Genomic DNA, 19,609 nt, shown 5'->3' on the forward strand with positions numbered 1-19,609 from the left:
TGCTAAACCATCTCTCAGCCAACAAAGTCAATAAGTTTATCTGTTGTATAAAGTGCTATTTCATCTATGTGAAAGTTTTATTTTGCTTTAGAATGCTGTATATGCAAGGTATTTTTATTATTACTGTCGTTAAAAATAGGAGTTCAACAGCAGAAACTGTGCTACTGGGTAGACGGAGGCCACACATTCTCCTCTCCCCAGAAAATTCTGTCAGAAATATGGTAGATCTGTCAAATATACATAAATTATGTATGGCCAGGCATGCTGGCTCACGCCAGTAATCCCAGTGCTTTGGGAGGCTGAGGGAGGTGGATCACTTGAGGTTAGGAGTTCAAGACCAGCCTGGCCAACATGGTAAAACCCCGTATCTACTAAAAATACAAAAATTAGCTGGGCATGGTGGTGCGTGCCTGTAATCCCAGTTACTCTAGAGGCTGAGGCAGGAGAATCGCTTGAACCCAGGAGGTGGAGGCTGCAGTGAGTCAAGATCACGCCACTGCACTCCAGCCTGGGTGAGAGAGTAAAACTGTCTTGGAAAAAATAAATAAATAAATAAATAAATAAATAAATAAATAAATAAATAAAATAAATAAATTATGTAAATTGTGGACCAGGAGCCTGAGTTCTAGTTATTCTGACAGAATTATGAATTACACATTTTTATTAAGATAGAAAATAACCCCGTACCACTGCAGTGTCCAGATAATCTATGCCTTCTTTCCCCTGTCCTCTCCCTGCCACAGTCCTAACACTGGGGCCATACCACCCCTATATCCACTGCCATCCTCACCAGTGAGTGTGGAAGACATCCTTTTTGTAAGTATCTTAAACCAGTATCCAAATATTTCTAAATATTTTTGTGTACAATTTCCCAAATTTAATTTCAAGGGGGCAATGGGAAAAATCATGCTTACCATCTTCTGTACAAAAATAAAGTCTTTGCTGTAAGTGGCTAGTGCTTTGTTAAACAGTTTTCTTTCTAGGGAGGTCCACTTGTCCGAACCTACAACAAAACACAAACCTCATAAGAACAGCTCACAGTTCCCCCTGCTTTTTGTTGCTGGTTCATTTAGTTAAGTTACAAAATACAACTACAGAGCAAGTGATATAATACATATCAAACTCCCATTTGAACAAAAAGTATGATATAATGGTTAGGAGCTCTAACACCTGGGTTCAAGTCCCAGCTATGGCCTTGACCTTGGCAAGTTACTTATCCTAAGCCTGTTTTGTTACCTACAAATGAGAATAACTATGATTGCCTCCACTGATTAGGATTTTTGTGAAAGTTAAAGGAGATAATGCACAAAAAGTGTCCAGCATCATCACTGGGAAACAATGAGCATTCGACAAATTTTAGGTACAGTTTTAACGTAATTATCATATTCACAAGTGCAAGCATTCACGTAGCAAGTACCCTTCAAGGTGTGGCTGGATTCACCCTCCAGCCTCAAGATGCTCACAATCTACTGGGGAGACAAACAAGTAGGCCATGACGTTCAAGGTGGTAACTGTAATTATTCAGGTAAAGGTGAGGTGACAATGGGGCACAAAGGAGAAACACCACACTCAGGTTAGGGCCAGGGCAGCCAGGAGGGCTTCCAGCTAGAGAAAACATGAGTTGAGTTTGAAAGGTCACATAGAAGCAAGTCAGACAATAAAGAGATGGAAGAGTATTCTGGGGAGAGGAAGCAGGATGTGCAAAGTCAGAGGCAAGAGTGAAGTCATGCACTTCAGTTGTTCATTCAACAGATATTTATTAGGTGTATATTACAAGCAAGATGCTGTGCTAGGAAAAATAGCTTAACATTTCTAAGTGCTTCCTATTGGGCAGGTTCTAAGTACTTCAGTTATTCATCATTAGGTTCTACTAATAATCCTGTAAGATTGTTAGGATGATGAGCCCACTTGACAGATGAGGAAATGGAGGTTTTCAAAGAACGACTAGTAATCTCATCTGGTTCAAGTATAAGGTTCCAGCAGAAGCAGATGAGGCTGGAGAGGTGAGTGGAGCCAGCTCTTGACAGATTTGCCGACCGAAGAGGGAGAGGCTTCACTGCTGGGCTGGTGCATCTTCCTTACTGGCCAAACCTGATATTTATGTCTTTTTCCTCCACGAAAGAAAGCAGGATATGCAGATAATAATATAAAATTGTACTGGCTTGTTTGGGGCAAGAAATAAGGCCTACTTCTAAGGGCACTCCTATTTCTGGAGGCTCTAGGGAAGCTTCCACCACTGTGGCTGGTTCAGAGAAAACTCAGTCTTGTTCTTCTGGCCTGCTGAATTCTCCACATCTCTGATTCTTTGGATGGTATTCGGCCAAGGCTTTGACCTCACTACACTTCTCTAGACTTCATTAGTGGGGTACACTAGTACCCCAAATCATAATATCTTTCCTCCCATTCCGGGTGAGTCCAAGGTTTCCATTTTGCTATGGTCAACTGATGGGGCTGCAGTACAGGAAACCCTAATCGCCTCTTTCTTTGTAGGGTTTGGCCAAAATAAGTGAATCAGGCAAAAATGCTCTGGGCAGGCAGCGGCCTCCTTAGACCACAGGTGGGGAGCCTAGGGTCCTTAGGAGAATATATGGCTCAGTGACATAAACTCACATTTCTGAAATAAACAACTTCCTTGTGCAGCTCTTTGATGGGTCCTCAAGTCAGAAGCTTTGGCTCCAGACTCAGAATATGCTCTCCACAGCTGGGCGGGGTCAGACATCTACAAAAGCAGGGTCACCACCCAATTTATTTGGTTTGCAAACTTATCTTTTTTTTTTTTTTTTTGGAGACGGAGTCTTGCTCTGTCACCCAGGCTGGAGTGCAGTGGCGAGATCTCAGCTCACTGCAACCTCTGCCTCTTGGGTTCAAGTGATTCTCTTGCCTCAGCCTCCTGAGTAGCTGAGATTACAGGTGCGTGCCACCACACCTGGCTAATTTTTGTATTTTTAGCAGAGATGGGGATTCACCAAGTTGGCCAGGCTGGTCTTGAGCTCCTGACCTCAAGTGATCCGCTTGCCTCAGCTTCCCAAAGTGCTGGGATTACAGACATGTGCCACTGTGCCCAGCTGCAAACTTATCTCTTTACTTCTAGAAGGAAAGCAGCTTTCCCATGAATCCTCAGCAGAAGGGAATCATCTTCCATGGGTTCCAGAGGACTGGACAGTTCTGACCGTGCAGACCACAGTAACAGGGAGCCTCAGGGGGGCTGGGGGTTTGGAGAATCCTTGCCGGAGTGCATGTGAGCACAGGCGGTTGGTGGGATTTGAGGCTCTATAGCACTTCCATCACCATTCTTCAAATTCTGTCCAACATTCAAAGCCTTGGGGTCCCCTTACCCAGGAACAGAGGCAGAAAGAGGGACACAGAAAGGAATAACCAACAATTCAGCTCAACAACCAAACAACAATCATGGTTCCTTTTAGGTATCCACCAAAACAGCAAACAGGTAAGAGAAGTCAGAAAGATAATGATGAAAGGAAGACCACAATGGTGGTCTGTCATACCAGCTGACTCATGCAAGCTTCCACAGAGGTTGCTCTGCTGCCCTGCTGTAGGTCCAGAATCTGTGTGGCCCTCAGCTGCATCTCCGATGGGGAATCAGGGGACACTTTGCTGATGAAACCCTCAACTAGATCAATGATAATTTTTTCCAACCTCAACCAGACCATCAGTTTCCTAAGTTAGAGTGCAGCTCTGAGACATGACAAGACACTAACAGGGCCATCCAGCCTTCTCAGCCAGTCTCTGCAGTGGATATACTTTTTTCTACCTGCCAGGCTCATTACCTGATTTCTGGCCCCAAAAGCAGTGTTCAGTTCCTAGGCCTGTTGATTTCTGAGAAGCATGTCCCTTCGTTTCCAAATTGCTTGCCAGATGCAACTCCACAGGTGAAGTAACTTCCTGGCCCATCTGTTAGGAGGGATCCCCAAACTTCGTGGGGGAAGGAGACCTTCTCCCTGCTGACTCCTGGTGGTTTTTAAGACTGCTGCTCTGTCATAGGATTTGGTAGCTTCCTGATTCCGGAGTGTGCATTCTGTACAACTCATCCTGAGATGGAGTAGGCTGCATGTTCTCCCTGCCCCTCTATGTCACTCTCCCATTCCAAGGGATACAGGGCTGGGTCAGGGAGCACGGTCTTAAGAGAGTAAGAGGTGGCTCTTCTGCATAGTCCTAGGCTTTGTGCTTTGGTGCGAATGACAGTGCTCTGTGTGTGCATGTGTTAGTGTCTGCTCAACAGGGTGTCCACAAATTGAGGGACAGAGGCTTGGCCAGGCAACAAATCCATTCTCACACTAGAGCTGGCTTCCTGATCACAAGATTGCCCACTGAGGCTGAGAGTCCATCCCTGGGCTCTTGGATTGAATTCCCAGGCTAAAGCCTTGGACAGATAAATAACATATGAATGTGTTTTCCCCAAATAATATCACTGAACTGTGATAAAAAGGGTGATTTTAGTCACCTTAGGTTGTGAACCTGGTTCTGCCACTTACTCCTTCTGTGATCCCAGGCAAGCCTACTTAACTTCTCTGAGTCTCAGTTTCCCCACATGACATGGGGATGGTGGCAGTCACCCTGTGACTGACAGGTTTGGTCCTAAGTGTTTGATACATGTTTTGAGCCTTCACTGGCCACTTGGAGAGCAGATTCCAAATCAGCCCAGGGCTATGAGACGTATGCCGCCCCTGCTGATATGTGGACAGTGGCATTCAAGACCACCTGTTTCTTGTTCTGTGTATTTCTTATCCACAGTCTCACTGCTGGCTGCCTATTATATTCATAGTCTTCTCCTTCCTGCCTCCAAAATCCCTCTGTAATCTGAGGTTAAGGAAAGGCTCAGATGCCTCTCTTTCCTGGAGTCTGACAGGGACACGCTCCTCATTCTTAGACAAGGTTCTCTAAGCCGGCCCTTCTTGGATCCTGCATCTTGGACAAAGTCCAGGATAAAATACAAAACCGAGGCAGGGGGTTGCCTCAAATCCTCCCTTATCCTTCAACTACCCCCCACACCCTCCCTTCTCTCTAGGATCCCTGCTGCCCACTCAGCATGCACACAGGGTTCGTGGGTTGAGGGTCCCCCCACACTCATTTGTTCTACCTGGGAATTCCTGGCTATTGGGCTATTATCAGCAGGGGCCCCTAACAAGATGATTAAGGCTAATTACAAAGAACCTAATTAACTGGATGAAACCGGTGCTGGAACAGTATCCAGATGAAAACTGTTCTGACCTTTGGTTGCTGGGAAACAGGCTCTGGACTGTGGCTAATTTGGGGGCAATCGACAGTGAACCCAGGCAATTAAAAAGAGACATGGAGGGTTGAGAGAAAGTTTGGACACAGTATCTTTTAGAGGGCCTTTCGGTCTTTCTTAAAACTTCTATTATAATTTTTTTCTTTTCTTTTTCTTCTTTTCTTTGTTTCTTTGAGACAAGGTCTCACTCTGTTGCCCAGGCTGGAGTGCAGTGGCGTGATCTCAGCTCACTATAGCCTGCGCCTCTTGGGTTCAGGCAACTCTCTCGCTCATCCACCCAAGTAGCTGGGATTACAGGCATGCACCACTATGCCCGGCTAATTTTTGTATTTTTAGTACAGATGGGGTTTCACCATGTTTGCCAGGCTGGTCTCGAACTCCTGAGCTTAAGCGATCTGCCCGCCTTGGCCTCCTAAAGTGCTGGGATTACAGGCATGAGCCACCGTTCCTGGACCCATTGATGATGTTTTGAAGTTACACAAGACAGACATGTTCACTGTAGAAAAAGGAGGACTGTTTTTATACCAGATTTTCATTTCCACACAGGGTTTTCAATAGTGGGTGAAGGTTGAGTAATTTTTCTGGGGGTGCAAAGTGAAGCAGGTTATTACACCAAAGTTTTCTCTGTGGATAAAAGGGGGGCAGCCTCATTCTGAATCCAGAATTTGAGCTTGTCCACTAGGCAATTTTTTTTTTTTAATTTAAACCAGTGCCGTGTTAGGCAAGGTAAAAGAGTATTAACTCAGTCCTGCCCTTGAGGGGACCACTATCTAGAGACACAGGCTAAGGATGCCTGGAAAATGAAATCACAGCTGTGCTTCTTGAAAATTACTCTCTTGAGTACGTAATTCTGTCTCCTCATCTAACTGGGGCAGCTTCCAAGGCAGAAGAGACAAGGCCTCTCCAATGCAATGAGTATTTCCTCCAGGTCTCCTCCATCTCCACAACTCAGGTCAGGGTTTCAGGACTAAACAGGTGTTTGGGCTGTGCTTAGGGCCAGTAAGTAGCCTCTGCTGAACACTTGCCAAGAAGCCAGGGTCAGTTCTAACACCCCTCCACTCTTTACCCATCTGCAGGAATGACCAGTTCAGTGAAAAAAATCAAGCATGCTGCAATCCATCTAATCACAACCAGGCTTCCTCTCCACCCTGACTCCCCCATGCTTGGCCCTTCCCAACCCAAGTGCTAATTGGGAACCACTGCACACAACTGCTAACCACACATGGGTGGGAGAGTGCTGAGAGCAACAGAGGGCTGGACTGTGCATCGTGGTGTGGGTTGAGCGCCAGGAGCCACTGCAACAGCACCTTCCTCTGAGGACCCTGTACAGGGTTCACGTGGCCTTGGCAAGCAGCCCTGAGATCTGGGCGAGTTGCCCACCACATCGGTCCTTCCCCCATAGCACATCTCTCCTGGGTCCCAGCACTGGTCACTTTTTCCTTTTCTTAATGAACGGCTTGGAGTGGGTGGGAAAGGGAAGATAATGAGTAAAGTAAGGAAGTGATTTTCGTAGGCCTGTGTCTTTGTCGTTCTCCCCAAACTTACAGCCTCCCTCCCTGACATGGACAGGCTCAGGCAGGCTTGGGAGACCTAAATTCCCTCTCCAGATAACTAGGAGCCTGGAGAGCAAATTCGGGGCTGGGACTCAGGATGGGTGACACTGGCCACAGCCACAGAGTTAAGAGCCAAAGGAGATCCAGAAGATAGGGTCCCAGCAAGGTGGCAGTTAAGCCAACAGGCAGTCACTACTGGGGAGCAACCCAACAGGGCTCAGCACAAAGGCCAAGGCAGAATGGGGCCATGGAGATGGGATTCACTGACACTTAGGAAGCAAATGAGGGGGCTCAGCAGTGGGGGAAGGAGGTGGTGGCTGGGGCATGTGATGGGGAAGACTCTGCTGCCTCCCCTGTGGCTTAGAAGGAAACTGTTAAGGAGATGGTTTTGGGTCAGACTTTAGAGACCAGTGACCTCTGCTCTTTTTGCTCATACTTCTAGAAGATTCTCTGGGTCCCAGTTTATCACTTCCTGGAGAAGGCAAGTGACTTATGGCAAACATAAGTGAGTAAGTTTCTCTTGGAGACATCAACCCTTCACAGCTTAGCTCTACCTCTTTTGCCTCCAAGGACTGAAATGATTCCAGAAAACAGCAGAGTCCTTCCTGGTCTGCCTGCTGGGGAAGGGGACAGGGGACAGGCAAGGGATTAGCTAGAAACCCCTAACCTCAAGAGATCAATTAACTGTGGCAGAGTTTAGGGCCCTCTTGTTTCAAAGTTTTTGGTAATATTTTAGTGTTTTTATTTTGTTTTGACTGGGGTGTGTGGCGCTCCTAGTACATAGCTTTCTGACCTTTTTAATGTCATGATACACATAAAATGATACTTGTTTGGTACACTTGGAAGAACCAGAGGAGAGCTGTATCCCAGATGAAGCTGCTCACAGCTGGAGCTAACCAGCCCAGAGGCTCTGGCGACCCCAGCCGCTCTGAGGGCTGAGGGCAGCAGTATCTCACAGCACGTGGTTGGGAAGCTCCTTTTAGCCAACCCACTGTCCCACCATCATGCAAAGAAGCTTGAGACAGGCTCCAGGAGGCTGGGCAGCCTCTCAGGGTTCAGTGGGCAGCAGATGATGCTGGAAATTAAGAGAGAGGACTGAGCTGTTTCCATGGCAGATCAGGGAGAACTCCTACATCTTTTTACCCACACTTGGGACAGACACCAAGCAGGAAATGATGGAGAAAATATTAAGAAGCTGGCTCCTTTAGGCCACCGGAGAAGTGATGAATTTCTTATTCCATGTGTCCACTCTGTACTGGCCTAGTTCCAGGAGTGACCTACAGGCAGACATCTTGGGCTTACTGTGCTTGGAAGAGGGGCTTTGAGGTCTACCTTGTGATGACAGGCAGGAAGTCTCGTTCACGAAAGAGGAGGAGCACAGTAGGTGAGGCAAATGTTGGTGGAGAAAGCAAGCCAATACTTGTAAAGCCCTCACTGGGCTGCCCGGACTAAAGATTGGAAAACGTATAGCTAGGTCCCCAAGCCCACATATTTGGCACCTGCCTAGGCAGGGTCTGCCCAGAGCACCAAAGAAACCCTCAAGTGATTAAAAATCAAGAGGCCCTGAAAATTCAGCCCCCTCCAAAATAAAGAACCAACTTAGGTTCGTGGAGACCCTCAGAAGGAACAGTTAGTGCATGGAAATGAAAATGTTGACCTCAGTGTCACTGGTCACTTCTTAGGCTCTCCGACCTATTTCCTTCACTCTTCACAACTCTCAGTCCATTTAAATCTCAAAGGTGTCTTCTACTTCCCTCTTATTGTGGTATTGCCATTAATTCACATACAAAACCCTGCGTGTATGAAGACTTTCCTGTCAGTGTGATCCATTATTTAATAACTGCCTCCTCCTCAGAGCCTCTGAGCTGCACGACGTAGGACTCTGCCCATGTCTGTCATAGTCACTGATGCATCTCAGTGTTTAGCAAGTCCCTAACACACAGTAAGTGTTCAAAAAATAATGGTTGGATACATGAGTAATAAATGCTACTAGGATGTGCCAGGCATTGGGCTACATATACCATCTCTAATCTCACAAAAACACTACAAGGGATGGAATACAAGTCTCATTTTACAGGTGAGAAAACCAAGGCTGCAGAAGACCATGGGACTTGACCAAGGGGTGCAGTAGAATCTAAACCCATGGCTACTGATTCCAAAACCAGGAGGCTGCTGATTGTACCTTCTGTGGCTCTCTCTGGTCTCATGCACTGGTCTCCTTGCCACACGTGCAGGCACTGTCCACTATCACCCAGGTCTTGGCACACCCACAAGGGGCAGGAGCTTATGCCAACAGACAAATGCCAACAGAGCCAAAGCAACAGACAAAGCTCTGCCCTAGGAGGCCTTGAGATCACAAGTGGTGATTAGGACAGAACAGGTGTTATCCATTGCTAGAAAGTGACACAACCAAACACGCAAGCAGCCCGCTGTCAGGAGGCAACAGGGCACAGGGCTCCTGGCAACCTACCGGCATAGTGGTAATTTGCTAAAGGATGACATTTTAACCTGACAGGCTTCCGCAGTAGCAGCATTTCCAGAGCAACCTGCAGACCCAAGGGAGAGAAAAGGCAAGAGTCAGTAACTGGTCTGAGATCATCTACCCAAAGGGGAAAAGCGGTTAGCACTGTGGAGGCCAGGGGCGGGGGCACTGGAAGGAAACCCAGAGGGAGACTACCCTAACTAGGGTTTCACGTCTGTTCAGCAAGTAAGACTCTCATTCTAACACCCTCTCCATCCATGCCTGAAGCCAGTTGTTCATGTCACAGGAAAACAGAAAGACCTGACTCTTCCTTGGTAAAATCCCACCAGCCCCAGAGATGAGTGGGGCCTCCTCTGACTGGACGCTGAGTCTCTGGGCAAAGGTTCCGAGGAAATGAGTGGGTGATCTGTAACTGTTCTATAGAAAAATCGTGTTTCATTACAGCTGAACAGAAACAGCTGCATCAGTAATAACTGTACTACACACACACCATCCTTCCAGAGAGCCTAGCTAAATAAACTGCTTCAAATCAGCCTTGGTAGCTTTTAAAAGATGCCGCAGGCAGAGTTGAACAGCAGATAGTTTCGGGGCAGAGCAGGGACTAGAATCTTGCTACTCCAAGTGTGGTCCATAGAACAGGAGTAGGTCCCTCACCTGGGAGCCGGTCAGAAAGGCAGAACCTGGGCCCTACTCCCAAGCCTCTGAATCAGAATCTGCATTTTTAACAAGATTCCCCAGGTGATGTGTACGCACATTAAAAGTTTGAGAAGTGCTACACTGTCACACTGATCTCAAAGGGTTAAGGACAGTTCTCCAGCATTCTAGGAAATACTTGAAGGGTATCATAGTATTGGGACATTTATTTTCACATTTTCATAAAATCAAAATGCAGGAAGCTAGATATACTACCATGTATTTATATAAAGGGGAAACAGAGGTTAGCGATTGAGTGATCTGGTCAGAAGTCCAGGATGAGGCTGGGTGCGGTGGCCCATGCCTGTAATCCCAGCACTTTGGGAGGCCAAGGTGGGAGGATCACCTGAGGTCAGGAGTTCGAGACCAGCCTGGCCAACATGATGAAACCCCATCTCTACTGAAAATACAAAAACTAGCCAGGCATGGTGGCATGCACCAGTAATCCCAGCTACTAGGAAGGATGAGGAGGGAGAATTGCTTGAACCCGGGAGGCAGAGGTTGCGGTGAGCCGAGATCATGCCATTGCACTCCACTCCGGCCTGGGTGATAGAGCGAGACTCCATCTTAAAAAAAAAAAAAAAAGGAAGTCCAGGTTGAGCAGGTCAACTGTTAGCTCTGATTTTGGGAAGACAGCACCAAGGCATGGGTTTGGGAACATCTGCAAAACTGTGTTAAAAGTGGAAGAATGGAACCAGTTGGTGAACAGTAAACACTTTATTTTGGTTAGAGGAGAAAAGAGTTCTGTAAACATCAAACTTTGGCTGATTTCCATAGTAGGGAAGAAGAATCAGCAGAGTATGACAGGCTATTTTAGACCAACTTCTGCTTCAGTAAATCCTTCTACCTCCATCACTGGAGACTCAGTTTTCTGATGTGAAATCCAAGATGTGGAAAAGAAATTCTAATGTCCTAGGACAGACGTACCCACAGTTCTAACTTTAGGAACAGATGTGGCAACAGAAATCCAATTGGAGATTTTTTTCTACAGACTTTAACATCCTGACCTACTCACCGAGAGAAGGAATAGGGAGGCGTGCTGATTGGTCATCATGCGCTAATTGGTCATGACAAATTGGTTGTATGGTACATGAGACAATATTGAAACTTGGGAAAATACTCTTCAGGAATTTGTAAAGCCTCTTTCTCATGGTTCCTTACCATCACATCACCTTTGGCCTCAAACAGAGAGTGCAAAGCAAATTCAGAATTGGTCCCTCCACCTGGCAATGCACTGGAACAGCACAAATTCAGAAGATTCTCCACTGTTGGGAATAAGGAGACGCCAATGCATCAGAGAGAGCTCAGTGTAATGGAAAACACACCAATCCCAGAGCCAGTGATCTCAGTGAGAGAATCAAACCTCTCCCACTCAGCTCTTCCCATATGCCAATACCTCTTTGCTGGAGGTCATGGTTTTCTAGTTCTGGCCAGGGCTTCCATACCAGTGTGGCCTTGTGTGTGTCCTGGGCCAGGGCAGAGATATCTTGGAGTTCGGGGATTTCTGCTTGGAATCTCAAGCCAATGTTGATGCGACTTTAAATGACAAGAAGAAAAACAACAATGTGGTCTTCAATGTGATGGCTCAGGCCAAGGGCAACTGTCAGGAACTTGAAAAAGAAGGAAACTAGTTCTTTCTGCAAGAATGCAGGGGCATTTCCTCACAGTGTGACCCTAAGATTCCACACACGGCTTTTTCACTGGAATAAGGAACAGCTTTAAGATTAGGGAGAAATATTTTAGGAGCAAGGGGGCAGTCGGCCTGGGGCTTTTACAGCTCCCTGTAACTGGGAAAGGGAGGGTGATTAATTCCAACAGAACAGTTTCCCAGAGCATGGCCAATGGTGCCATTTAACCACATAAAAAGGGGGACAAATACAAAGCATTAATTTTTTTATCTCTTTCAGATCACTTTCACAGATATTATCCCATCCGAACCTCACAGAGATCTGTGATGTAAGCAAGGCTGGAATAATTACTCCCATTTGACGAGTCAACTAAAGCCTAGAAAGGTTAACTGGATCAAGATCAAATTACAAAATGGTGTTGAAACTTACGTTTTTTGATTGCTGACTCAATCTACTACTCACCACTCTACCACCTGGCCTCTTTTCTGTGCCTATCCATGAAAATAACCACCTTTGCCTCTCCTAATACCACCCACTGCCTATGCAAAATTAAAGTACTTAACAAGCCCATTTGGAGGACTGGCCAAGAATCGGGGAGGGGGGAAGTGAAGACATTCAGAAGGAGCCTCTTAAAGAATGAGCCACCCTGAGGGAGATGCCTGTGTCACTGGCGATGAGAAAGCACTGCCTGTGGAGCCAGGCACAGGGACACTAGGCTCTCTGAATACAGGGCTTCATGCTTTGACTATGTATTTAGTCTTTGGCAAAGGCCTTGAAATACTGGCAACCATTGTGTAGGGAAACAACAGTACTCAAGAAATAACCACGATCCTACAATTTCTACAACTGCTCTCAGTGTAATCCTCTGACTACAAAAGTATTAACTACACTTCTCAAGAAGCTGAGGCTTCTGTTCTAAAGAATAATTGACTTTTCCTTACGGTTCAACATCTACAGTCTGCTCTCCAGGCCCTGGGGTGACCGTCACGTTGCTGCCATCGATGCTGTCTAAAACACAAAAGTCAGAGGTCACTAGTCAACAGGGAAGAAATGTTGAAAAAGACTAAAGCAAATGAGCAGTTACCTAACCAGCCATAAAAGAGCTCCTCTCCTACCCAACTCCTACCAGAGTTACCCTTGACAGTTTCCAGGAGCTAGGTGGAGTATGGTGCTAAACAACTTAGGGTTACCCATTTCTCACACAGGGTGAGGAGAAGCCAGCTGTCCCACAATGGTCTGCTAAGCGGTATGATTTCTATGCAATTATTCTTGCTCCAGAAAGAGATCCTAGCCTCTCTATGCTTGATTTTTACAAAGCATGCTAAAATGTCAAGGCTTGATCTTGCATGTAATACCTAATCTTATTTGTACATCTACTGAGTACATTTTCTTTTTTTTTTTTTTTTTTTTTTGAGACGGAGTCTCGCTCCTTCGCCCAAGTGGGAGTGCCGTGGCGCGATGTCGGCTCACTGCAGCCTCCGCTTCCCGGGTTCAAGAGATTCTCCTGCCTCAGTCTCCTGAGTAGCTGGAACTACAGGTGCCTGCTACCACATCCCGCTTTTTTGTTTTTTGTTTTTTTGAGACTGAGTTTCGCTCTCGTCCCCCAGGCTAGAGTGCAGTGGCGTGATCTTGGCTCACTGCAACCTCTGCCTCCCAGGTTTAAGCGATTCTCCTGCCTCAGCTTCCCGAGTAGCTGGGATTACAGGTGCGTGCCACCGTGCCCGGCTAATTTTTGTGTTTTCAGTAGAGACGGGGTTTCACCATGTCGGCCAGGCTGGTGACCAACTCCGGGCCTCAAGTGATCCACCCGCCTCGGCCTCCGACAGCGCTGGGATTACAGGTGTGAGCCACCGCGCCCGGCCCCTTTTTTCTCTCTTGCACAATCATTGCTGGCAGTCTTAGAAAGTGGGTGAACATTTCAACTGTTTCCTTATCCCACAGACTGTAGTGATCACTTTATGCATCTGTCTCCCAATTAGACTGCGATTCCCTTGAGGATAAGGGCTGTATATTCCAAGTCTTTCTTAACACCCAGCAGTATGCGCTACATACAGCCAATACTCCGCAAAAGTCTGTGGGATAAATGAGAAAGCTAAAGAAAACGAGGTGTCCCAGGACTTTACCCAGCACCCAGAGCCCAGGAGGACACTAAAGGGGTGACTCACTGGAGCGACACAGCAGCACCCGTGGTGTGGGCGTCAGGGGCGTCAGGGGCAGCTGCGGGTGGGCGCCAGGGCCGTGGCCGGAGATGAGGACATTGCTGAAGAGCCCCGAGCCCTGGCGCACCGGGCTCAGCATGGGTGGGGGCGTGTAAGGGGGCAGCTCGTGGGTGGGGTCCAGGAGCAGGTGGTCCCCGAGGACGCGCGGGGAGCGCAGCTGGCTCTGGTACAGGGTGGCGCCCGAGTAGGAGGCGGCGGGGTTCGGGTTGTAGGAGGGCGGCGGCGGGATGAAGAGTGGTTCCGGCCGGTGCCGGAACTTTTTCTTCTCCTGCACGGTCTTGAGGGGCTCCTCCGCTTTGGGCACACTCGGCTGATGCTTCCTGGGGATTTCCTAAAACCGGAACAACGATCTGATTCGAATACTTCAGCTTCCCCCGCAGGCCATTTCCACAGGTTCAGGGAAGGGGGCCTTCTACTGTCTAAGCAGAGAGCCCTTCTGCTCGACCCCCACCCCCACCCGCCAACGCCCCCACATTCTGACCATATCCATTTCAGGCAAAGCGAGTTCTGGTTGCTAGACTAGGGAGAAAACTAAGGTTTTGGAAGAAATCCCTAATTTCTGAAAGAGCTGGGGGTGGTAGGAATAGTGGGTGGGCAAGAAGTAATAAATTCAAATTCTTTATTGCTTATCACTGCATTCCCATCTGTTTGAGTGGAATCCAGCTGAGTGGGCTCTTTAATTCCCCCACTGCTCCCCAGGGATGGACATCAGGAACAGATACCACATGTTCTGAGAAGGGGACAGAATAATCTCTTCAGGGAAGCTGGGACCGAGACCTGTGAGGCAGGAAGTGGGAGTTCAAGCCTAGCCAAGGTTCCTAAGGCCAGCGACCCACACCGGGCTCTCCTGGGTCACTTTCAGCATGGGGGAGAGCCCTCGATGACCTCTAAGGGCCCTTCCATGTGCTCACCTAAAAACGGATCTGGTTAACCTCCCCCGTCACCACCCCTCACTATTGCTCCCAGAACTCGTAGCTTATTTGTAGCAAACTCTTCTCTGAGGTTGGCTTCCTGTCAGGAGAGTTAGTTTATTTTAATGGCAGCGGAACCAAGCATAGTCTGGAAGGAGGATCTGCCACATGGATACATATATACTAATAAGTAAACATAGGCACGTAAACAGATGAGCAGGGCATGCCAAAGCCAAACAGAAACAGACTCGGGTTGTGTGGTAGCATCAGCCCACAAACGTCGAGAGCTGGGTGTGGCTGCAGAGGCCGTGTGGTTGGGAGGGGCCACGGGGATACCTGAGGGAAGGTTCTGGGCAGTCTGGGGTGCCCTCTCAGGCCCTGCAGGCCAGGGGCCAGTCACAGCTGCAGGTCCTGGAGACTCCTGAGCCCAGGGTGGCGCCTGGGTAGGAAGCAGCAGGGGGTGATGGGAAAGGGCTGGCTACGGTCATGTGACCATCTGCCTTCAGGCCATGTGACCTGCCCCATGGGCTCCTCTGTTCTGGACACCTCTCCCTCCAGAGCTTCAGGCTCTGCCCCCTTCTGCTTCTCCCTCAGCTTCTCTGCCTTCCATGGTGCCATCCTGGCCTCTAGGAGAGGAGTCTAGGGAGGCAGAGAGTAGGGAAAGGAGGAAGGGGCAGAGGGTCCCAGGCTCCCGGCTCCAGAGTGAGGTTCCTAACTACCCCCCTCCCCCGACCCCGACCCCCGCGCCTCACCCTCAGGGGACCCTCCTTAGGCCAGCGCGCTCAACCGCCTCTTTTCTCCACCAGAGGGCTCCTCAGCGCCTGAGGCTGAGGCGAGAGAGGGGCTGAGGAGAATGAGGGAAGGAGGCTTGCGCCCCCCGCCAAGGGGAGCAGCCCTGAAGATACACTCTGTTCCCGGGTAACAGACAAGGTCATCCAAGAACATGCAGACCTTATACGATCTCAACGCAGCACTGCAATCCAGACCTCTGATCACAGGGCCAGAGGTCCCTTTTGGGCTCCCTCTCTCCAGCTTCTTGTCCTGTTACTCCAGCTCTAAACCTGGATTTTCCTATCCTCCAGGCAAGGCTCTGAGCCACTGGGCCAGAGAAGCCACCCAGGATGTCATCTATGGTTGTCACTTGAGAGGAAGCACTTACAGTGTTCCACCCCACCAAGCTATTTGGACACTTTGGGGGTGAGGCCAAGCACTGAAAACTTTAAAAAGCTGCCCACAGAGAAGGATGAGAACCACTGATGAGTCCAACCCTATCAAGGTCAAGGGAGGAAACTGAGGCTCCGAGTGGAGGCAGGTCTTAGCTGTCTTCATCCCAGCTGGCTAGGAGCCAAGCTGAGATGGGCACTCAGGGCTCCTTCCCGGATGTTTTAATTTCTTTACATTAAGTGCCAGGGCCTTGTTCCCATGTATTCAGTCCCACCTACATGCTTCCACTTCAGCCTACCGCCCCCACCAAGGAGGTCTCTCTCACCCTTCCATTAAGCCAAGTTCATCCCTTCCTTCAAAACCCTGCTCAGAACTCTAATGATGATCTCCTGAGCAAACTCCCTTGCCCCTCCCCAGTCCATAATGACTTTGGCTACCCAGGTGTATTCTTATCCAGTCACACTTAAGGCATCCATCTCTTGTCTGCCCCTGTCTTTCTCTTACCATCTTGAAGGGGTCGGGGGTGTGTGTGCCTGGGACTCTGACCCCCATGTGACTATGAACCTTAATTGAGAGTTCCCCAAGGGAACTATTTCCCCAAGGAAACACTGTTTCTCCCGCCAAAGCACAAACTTCCCTGAGCAAAGAGGGAGCTTGGATGTGTCATTTCATCTCTCTGCCTGTTGCTGACCCCCAAGTCCTGATAGCTTATGAGAATCTTCTCCCCAGTTCTCCATCAGTTTCTCTTCTTTTGAGGATTTGATATTACACAGATAACCATAAAGGTTTTTTTCTGGACTTTTCTAGTTGTATTCATTATCTTCTCTCCCTCTATCCTGGCCCAGCCTACCCTTATGCCTCCTGGATTCTCAGCAGCTACCTATTCCTAAGGACAAATATGACCCAACATGCCACTTTGTGGGGAGGGGGTAGGTTTGATATTGCCAACCACACAGGTCACAAATTCCCTAGGGGCCGAGAGACAGAGTGACAGACAGACAGAGAGGGAAACCCTTCCCAGAGGCAAGTTAGGCTGTTTGAGTGAAGCACTTAGAATTGGAGAAAGGAGAACAGTGAGTGAGAAAAACAAATCTCTTTGCTTTCCTGAGATTAGGGGTGGGTGGCTCTCAGTGGAACTACTTTGGGAACTTTAACGAATTAGGTTCTCCAGGGTATTTAAGCAGACACAATATTAAGCATCTGGTAAGGCTGATTGTCAGAATGGATGCCAGGGCTATTGCCTGGAAGCCTGCTGTGCCAGTGTTTACCTCTTTGGTTGTGGATTTGGGAGGTCTGGAGATCCTGGGGAAGGGGCCAGGGCCTGGGGCAACAGCTGCTTACTTTCTGGGATAGAGTACTTCCATATTTCAATAATGGCTATGATTGTCCCAGTGATTCCCAGCTGAATGATCATCTCTGTTTAAACCTGGGAACACTTTCGAGTCTCTCAGAATCTAACCCAGGCCATTAGTTTAGCATTTAATGGGGAGCAGGTAGTGTGAACAAGGATGGGGTCCCCAACGGGGCCACAGGGGTTCAGCCCTGAGAGACCAAGCTATGTCCGAGCGCAGGTCAGTGACTCTGGAAGGGCCGCCCCATCTCCAAGAAAGCAAAGGGATGTCCCCACCCAGGCAGGTGGGGCAGAGCAGCAACTCACAGCAGGCGTGCGGGGGGCAGCCCCTTGGGGTGAGTGTGGGGGAGAGAGGGTCATCCTCACGAGCACAGGCATCTCGTCGTCCGACATCGAGCTGGCTGGCTTGTCTCTGGCGGAGGGGGCGGCAACGGTGCTGTTGGTGAACCCCTGAGAGCTGGGCTTGGGCGGGAGAAGCTTGACAGGGACAGACACGGGCATGACCATAGGCGTGAGGCTTTCTGCCTCGGGAGGGAGCTGTGGTTGCGGCGGAGGCGGAGGCGGAGGCGGCAGTGGCGGCTGGGGCTGAGGCGACAGGACCTTCTCTCCTTCCTCCTACACAGACAATAAAGGCTTTGATCCTGGGCTGAGAGCAGCTCTCACAAGGGGGATGCACTTTGCTTTTCCCAAAAGGTGCCAGGACATCAGGTGTGGGTGATAGGGAAACACTGCAGGGCGATTTCCTTCCTGCAATCCTGAGTCCCTTGGCTGGAGTGATGCCAGCTGATGGTGGAGGAGGCCATGGACTCCATTTTCTACAGTTAAAAAATCTTGACCATGCATTACTTGTTATGTTAAACTATTTTTTAAAAATTGTGTGGTTGTCATGCTTTTAAAGAAAAGGACACGGACTTGTAATCAGCCCGAAAAAAGGTTTGATCTTGTGTAGGAGTTTTTAATTCTATGGGCCTTAGTTCACTCATTTGTCAAGTGGAAATAGGCATTCCATCCTAAATTGTATTCAGGTCAGGAAACCACACTGGAGATACAAAACATGTACTTTTAACAAGTAAAGACAAAAGCTTTTTTAAAAAACATAATCTGGCATGGCCAGGAGATGGAGTGATTTGGGTAATCAAAAATTCTGGTCAACAGAGATTTAATCCCATAGATTTAAATTAAGAGTAACAATATTAAAATAATTCTGAGAAAATGTTTTGATTTTAATCTAACTCTAAGGTTTGTGGATAGTTTACTATCTGGATATCCTACCTGGATAATCCGAGGGTATTGAAGGATCTTTGGATGTTGAGCCAAACACCACTGCATTAGTAAACAGAAAATTCTGGCTGAGAGCCAGATGATTATATGAGCTTTCTCTGGCCATTGACCACTAATCTGGAAGGCCCCAGTGGGCCTGGTCTTGGGTGTGTCAAGCAGCAGAAGTTTAAAAATAATATTGCATTTACATGTTTTCCTTTGCTGTCTTCTCCAGGAGGCAGAGAGAGAGGCTGGGATGCCCTAAAAGGCTTTCTAGCGCCTCTGATTTTGACCCTCGCTCATCGTACAGCTGGGGAAGTGGGGCTGCTTGACCTGGCTGGCTCCCAGCGCCAAAGCCTAAGCATTCCTGTCAAGGGAGGACTGTGCCTCGCCAGGTCCCGCATGGGGCTCACATCACTCTCTGTCTGACGGCAGCAAAGCAAAGCAAGCAGCACACGGCCTAGAAAGGACCGGGAACTGGCTCCTGCTAACCTGTTTGAGGTTGGGGGAGGCCCTCATTCCCCCATGGGACCGCATGTGGCCATTCAGGGCAGGCAGGTTCTTGAACTCCTTCAGGCAGATGGAGCATGTCAGCTTGTTCTTGGCATCAAACTGCTCCCCAAACGCTCCTTTGGGTTGGCCACTGCTCAAGGGTAGAGCCAAATGGAGAGGACACATACGTTGAGGAAGGGGAAAGAGTGACTTGCCACAAGACCTCACACCCACCACAAACCCATTTCATTCATCCAAAGATCCCATTGTCCATGGCACCACTTGTATCACCCCAATGCCCTTTAGAGAACAAAGTTCAATTTATAGATGAAAAACTGAGGCTCCAGAGTGGGAAAAGGCCTTCTCAAAGTCATGCAAGAATTGAACAAAATGTCCTTCTTCACGCCAAGCCTTCAGGCAATGGATTTTGACTTGGGAACGATAGCTTATTACCCTTCCAGGGTCAGCCTGAGCCCAGCTCCTCCAAAAGCCTCCCCACTTAGAGACATTTGTGCAAGCTCCTGGGGCAGCCGCCGTATTGCACACTTCAGCAGTTTATCAGGTTTGGCTAAATCTTTATTGACCATGCCCATGAGATAAGGAAGCAA

At 48.5% G+C, this 19,609-nt stretch overlaps 1 protein-coding gene across 10 annotated transcripts in view; it reads right to left on the reverse strand.

The window, feature by feature from the left end:
- Positions 1–19,609, reverse strand: part of TRERF1 (transcriptional regulating factor 1) — a 325,893-nt gene that overhangs the window by 20,439 nt on the left and 285,845 nt on the right. For 6 of the 10 annotated variants that reach the window (XM_032140706.2, XM_058432366.1, XM_058432365.1 and 3 more), the window contains 8 exons: positions 19,002–19,152; positions 17,556–17,864; positions 13,770–14,154; positions 12,546–12,612; positions 11,373–11,512; positions 11,138–11,241; positions 9,272–9,347; positions 915–1,003 (listed from right to left, as the gene is read on the reverse strand). In XM_032140706.2, coding sequence (XP_031996597.1) covers positions 915–1,003; positions 9,272–9,347; positions 11,138–11,241; positions 11,373–11,512; positions 12,546–12,612; positions 13,770–14,154; positions 17,556–17,864; positions 19,002–19,152 — 1,321 coding nt within the window. The remainder of the gene's footprint in view (positions 1–914; positions 1,004–9,271; positions 9,348–11,137; positions 11,242–11,372; positions 11,513–12,545; positions 12,613–13,769; positions 14,155–17,555; positions 17,865–19,001; positions 19,153–19,609) is intronic. The other 4 variants (XM_058432368.1, XM_032140707.2, XM_032140709.2 and 1 more) reach the window with 2 other exon arrangements.

This window comes from Hylobates moloch, unplaced genomic scaffold (assembly GCF_009828535.3).
Source record: "Hylobates moloch isolate HMO894 unplaced genomic scaffold, HMol_V3 SCAFFOLD_20, whole genome shotgun sequence".
NCBI lineage: Eukaryota > Metazoa > Chordata > Mammalia > Primates > Hylobatidae > Hylobates > Hylobates moloch.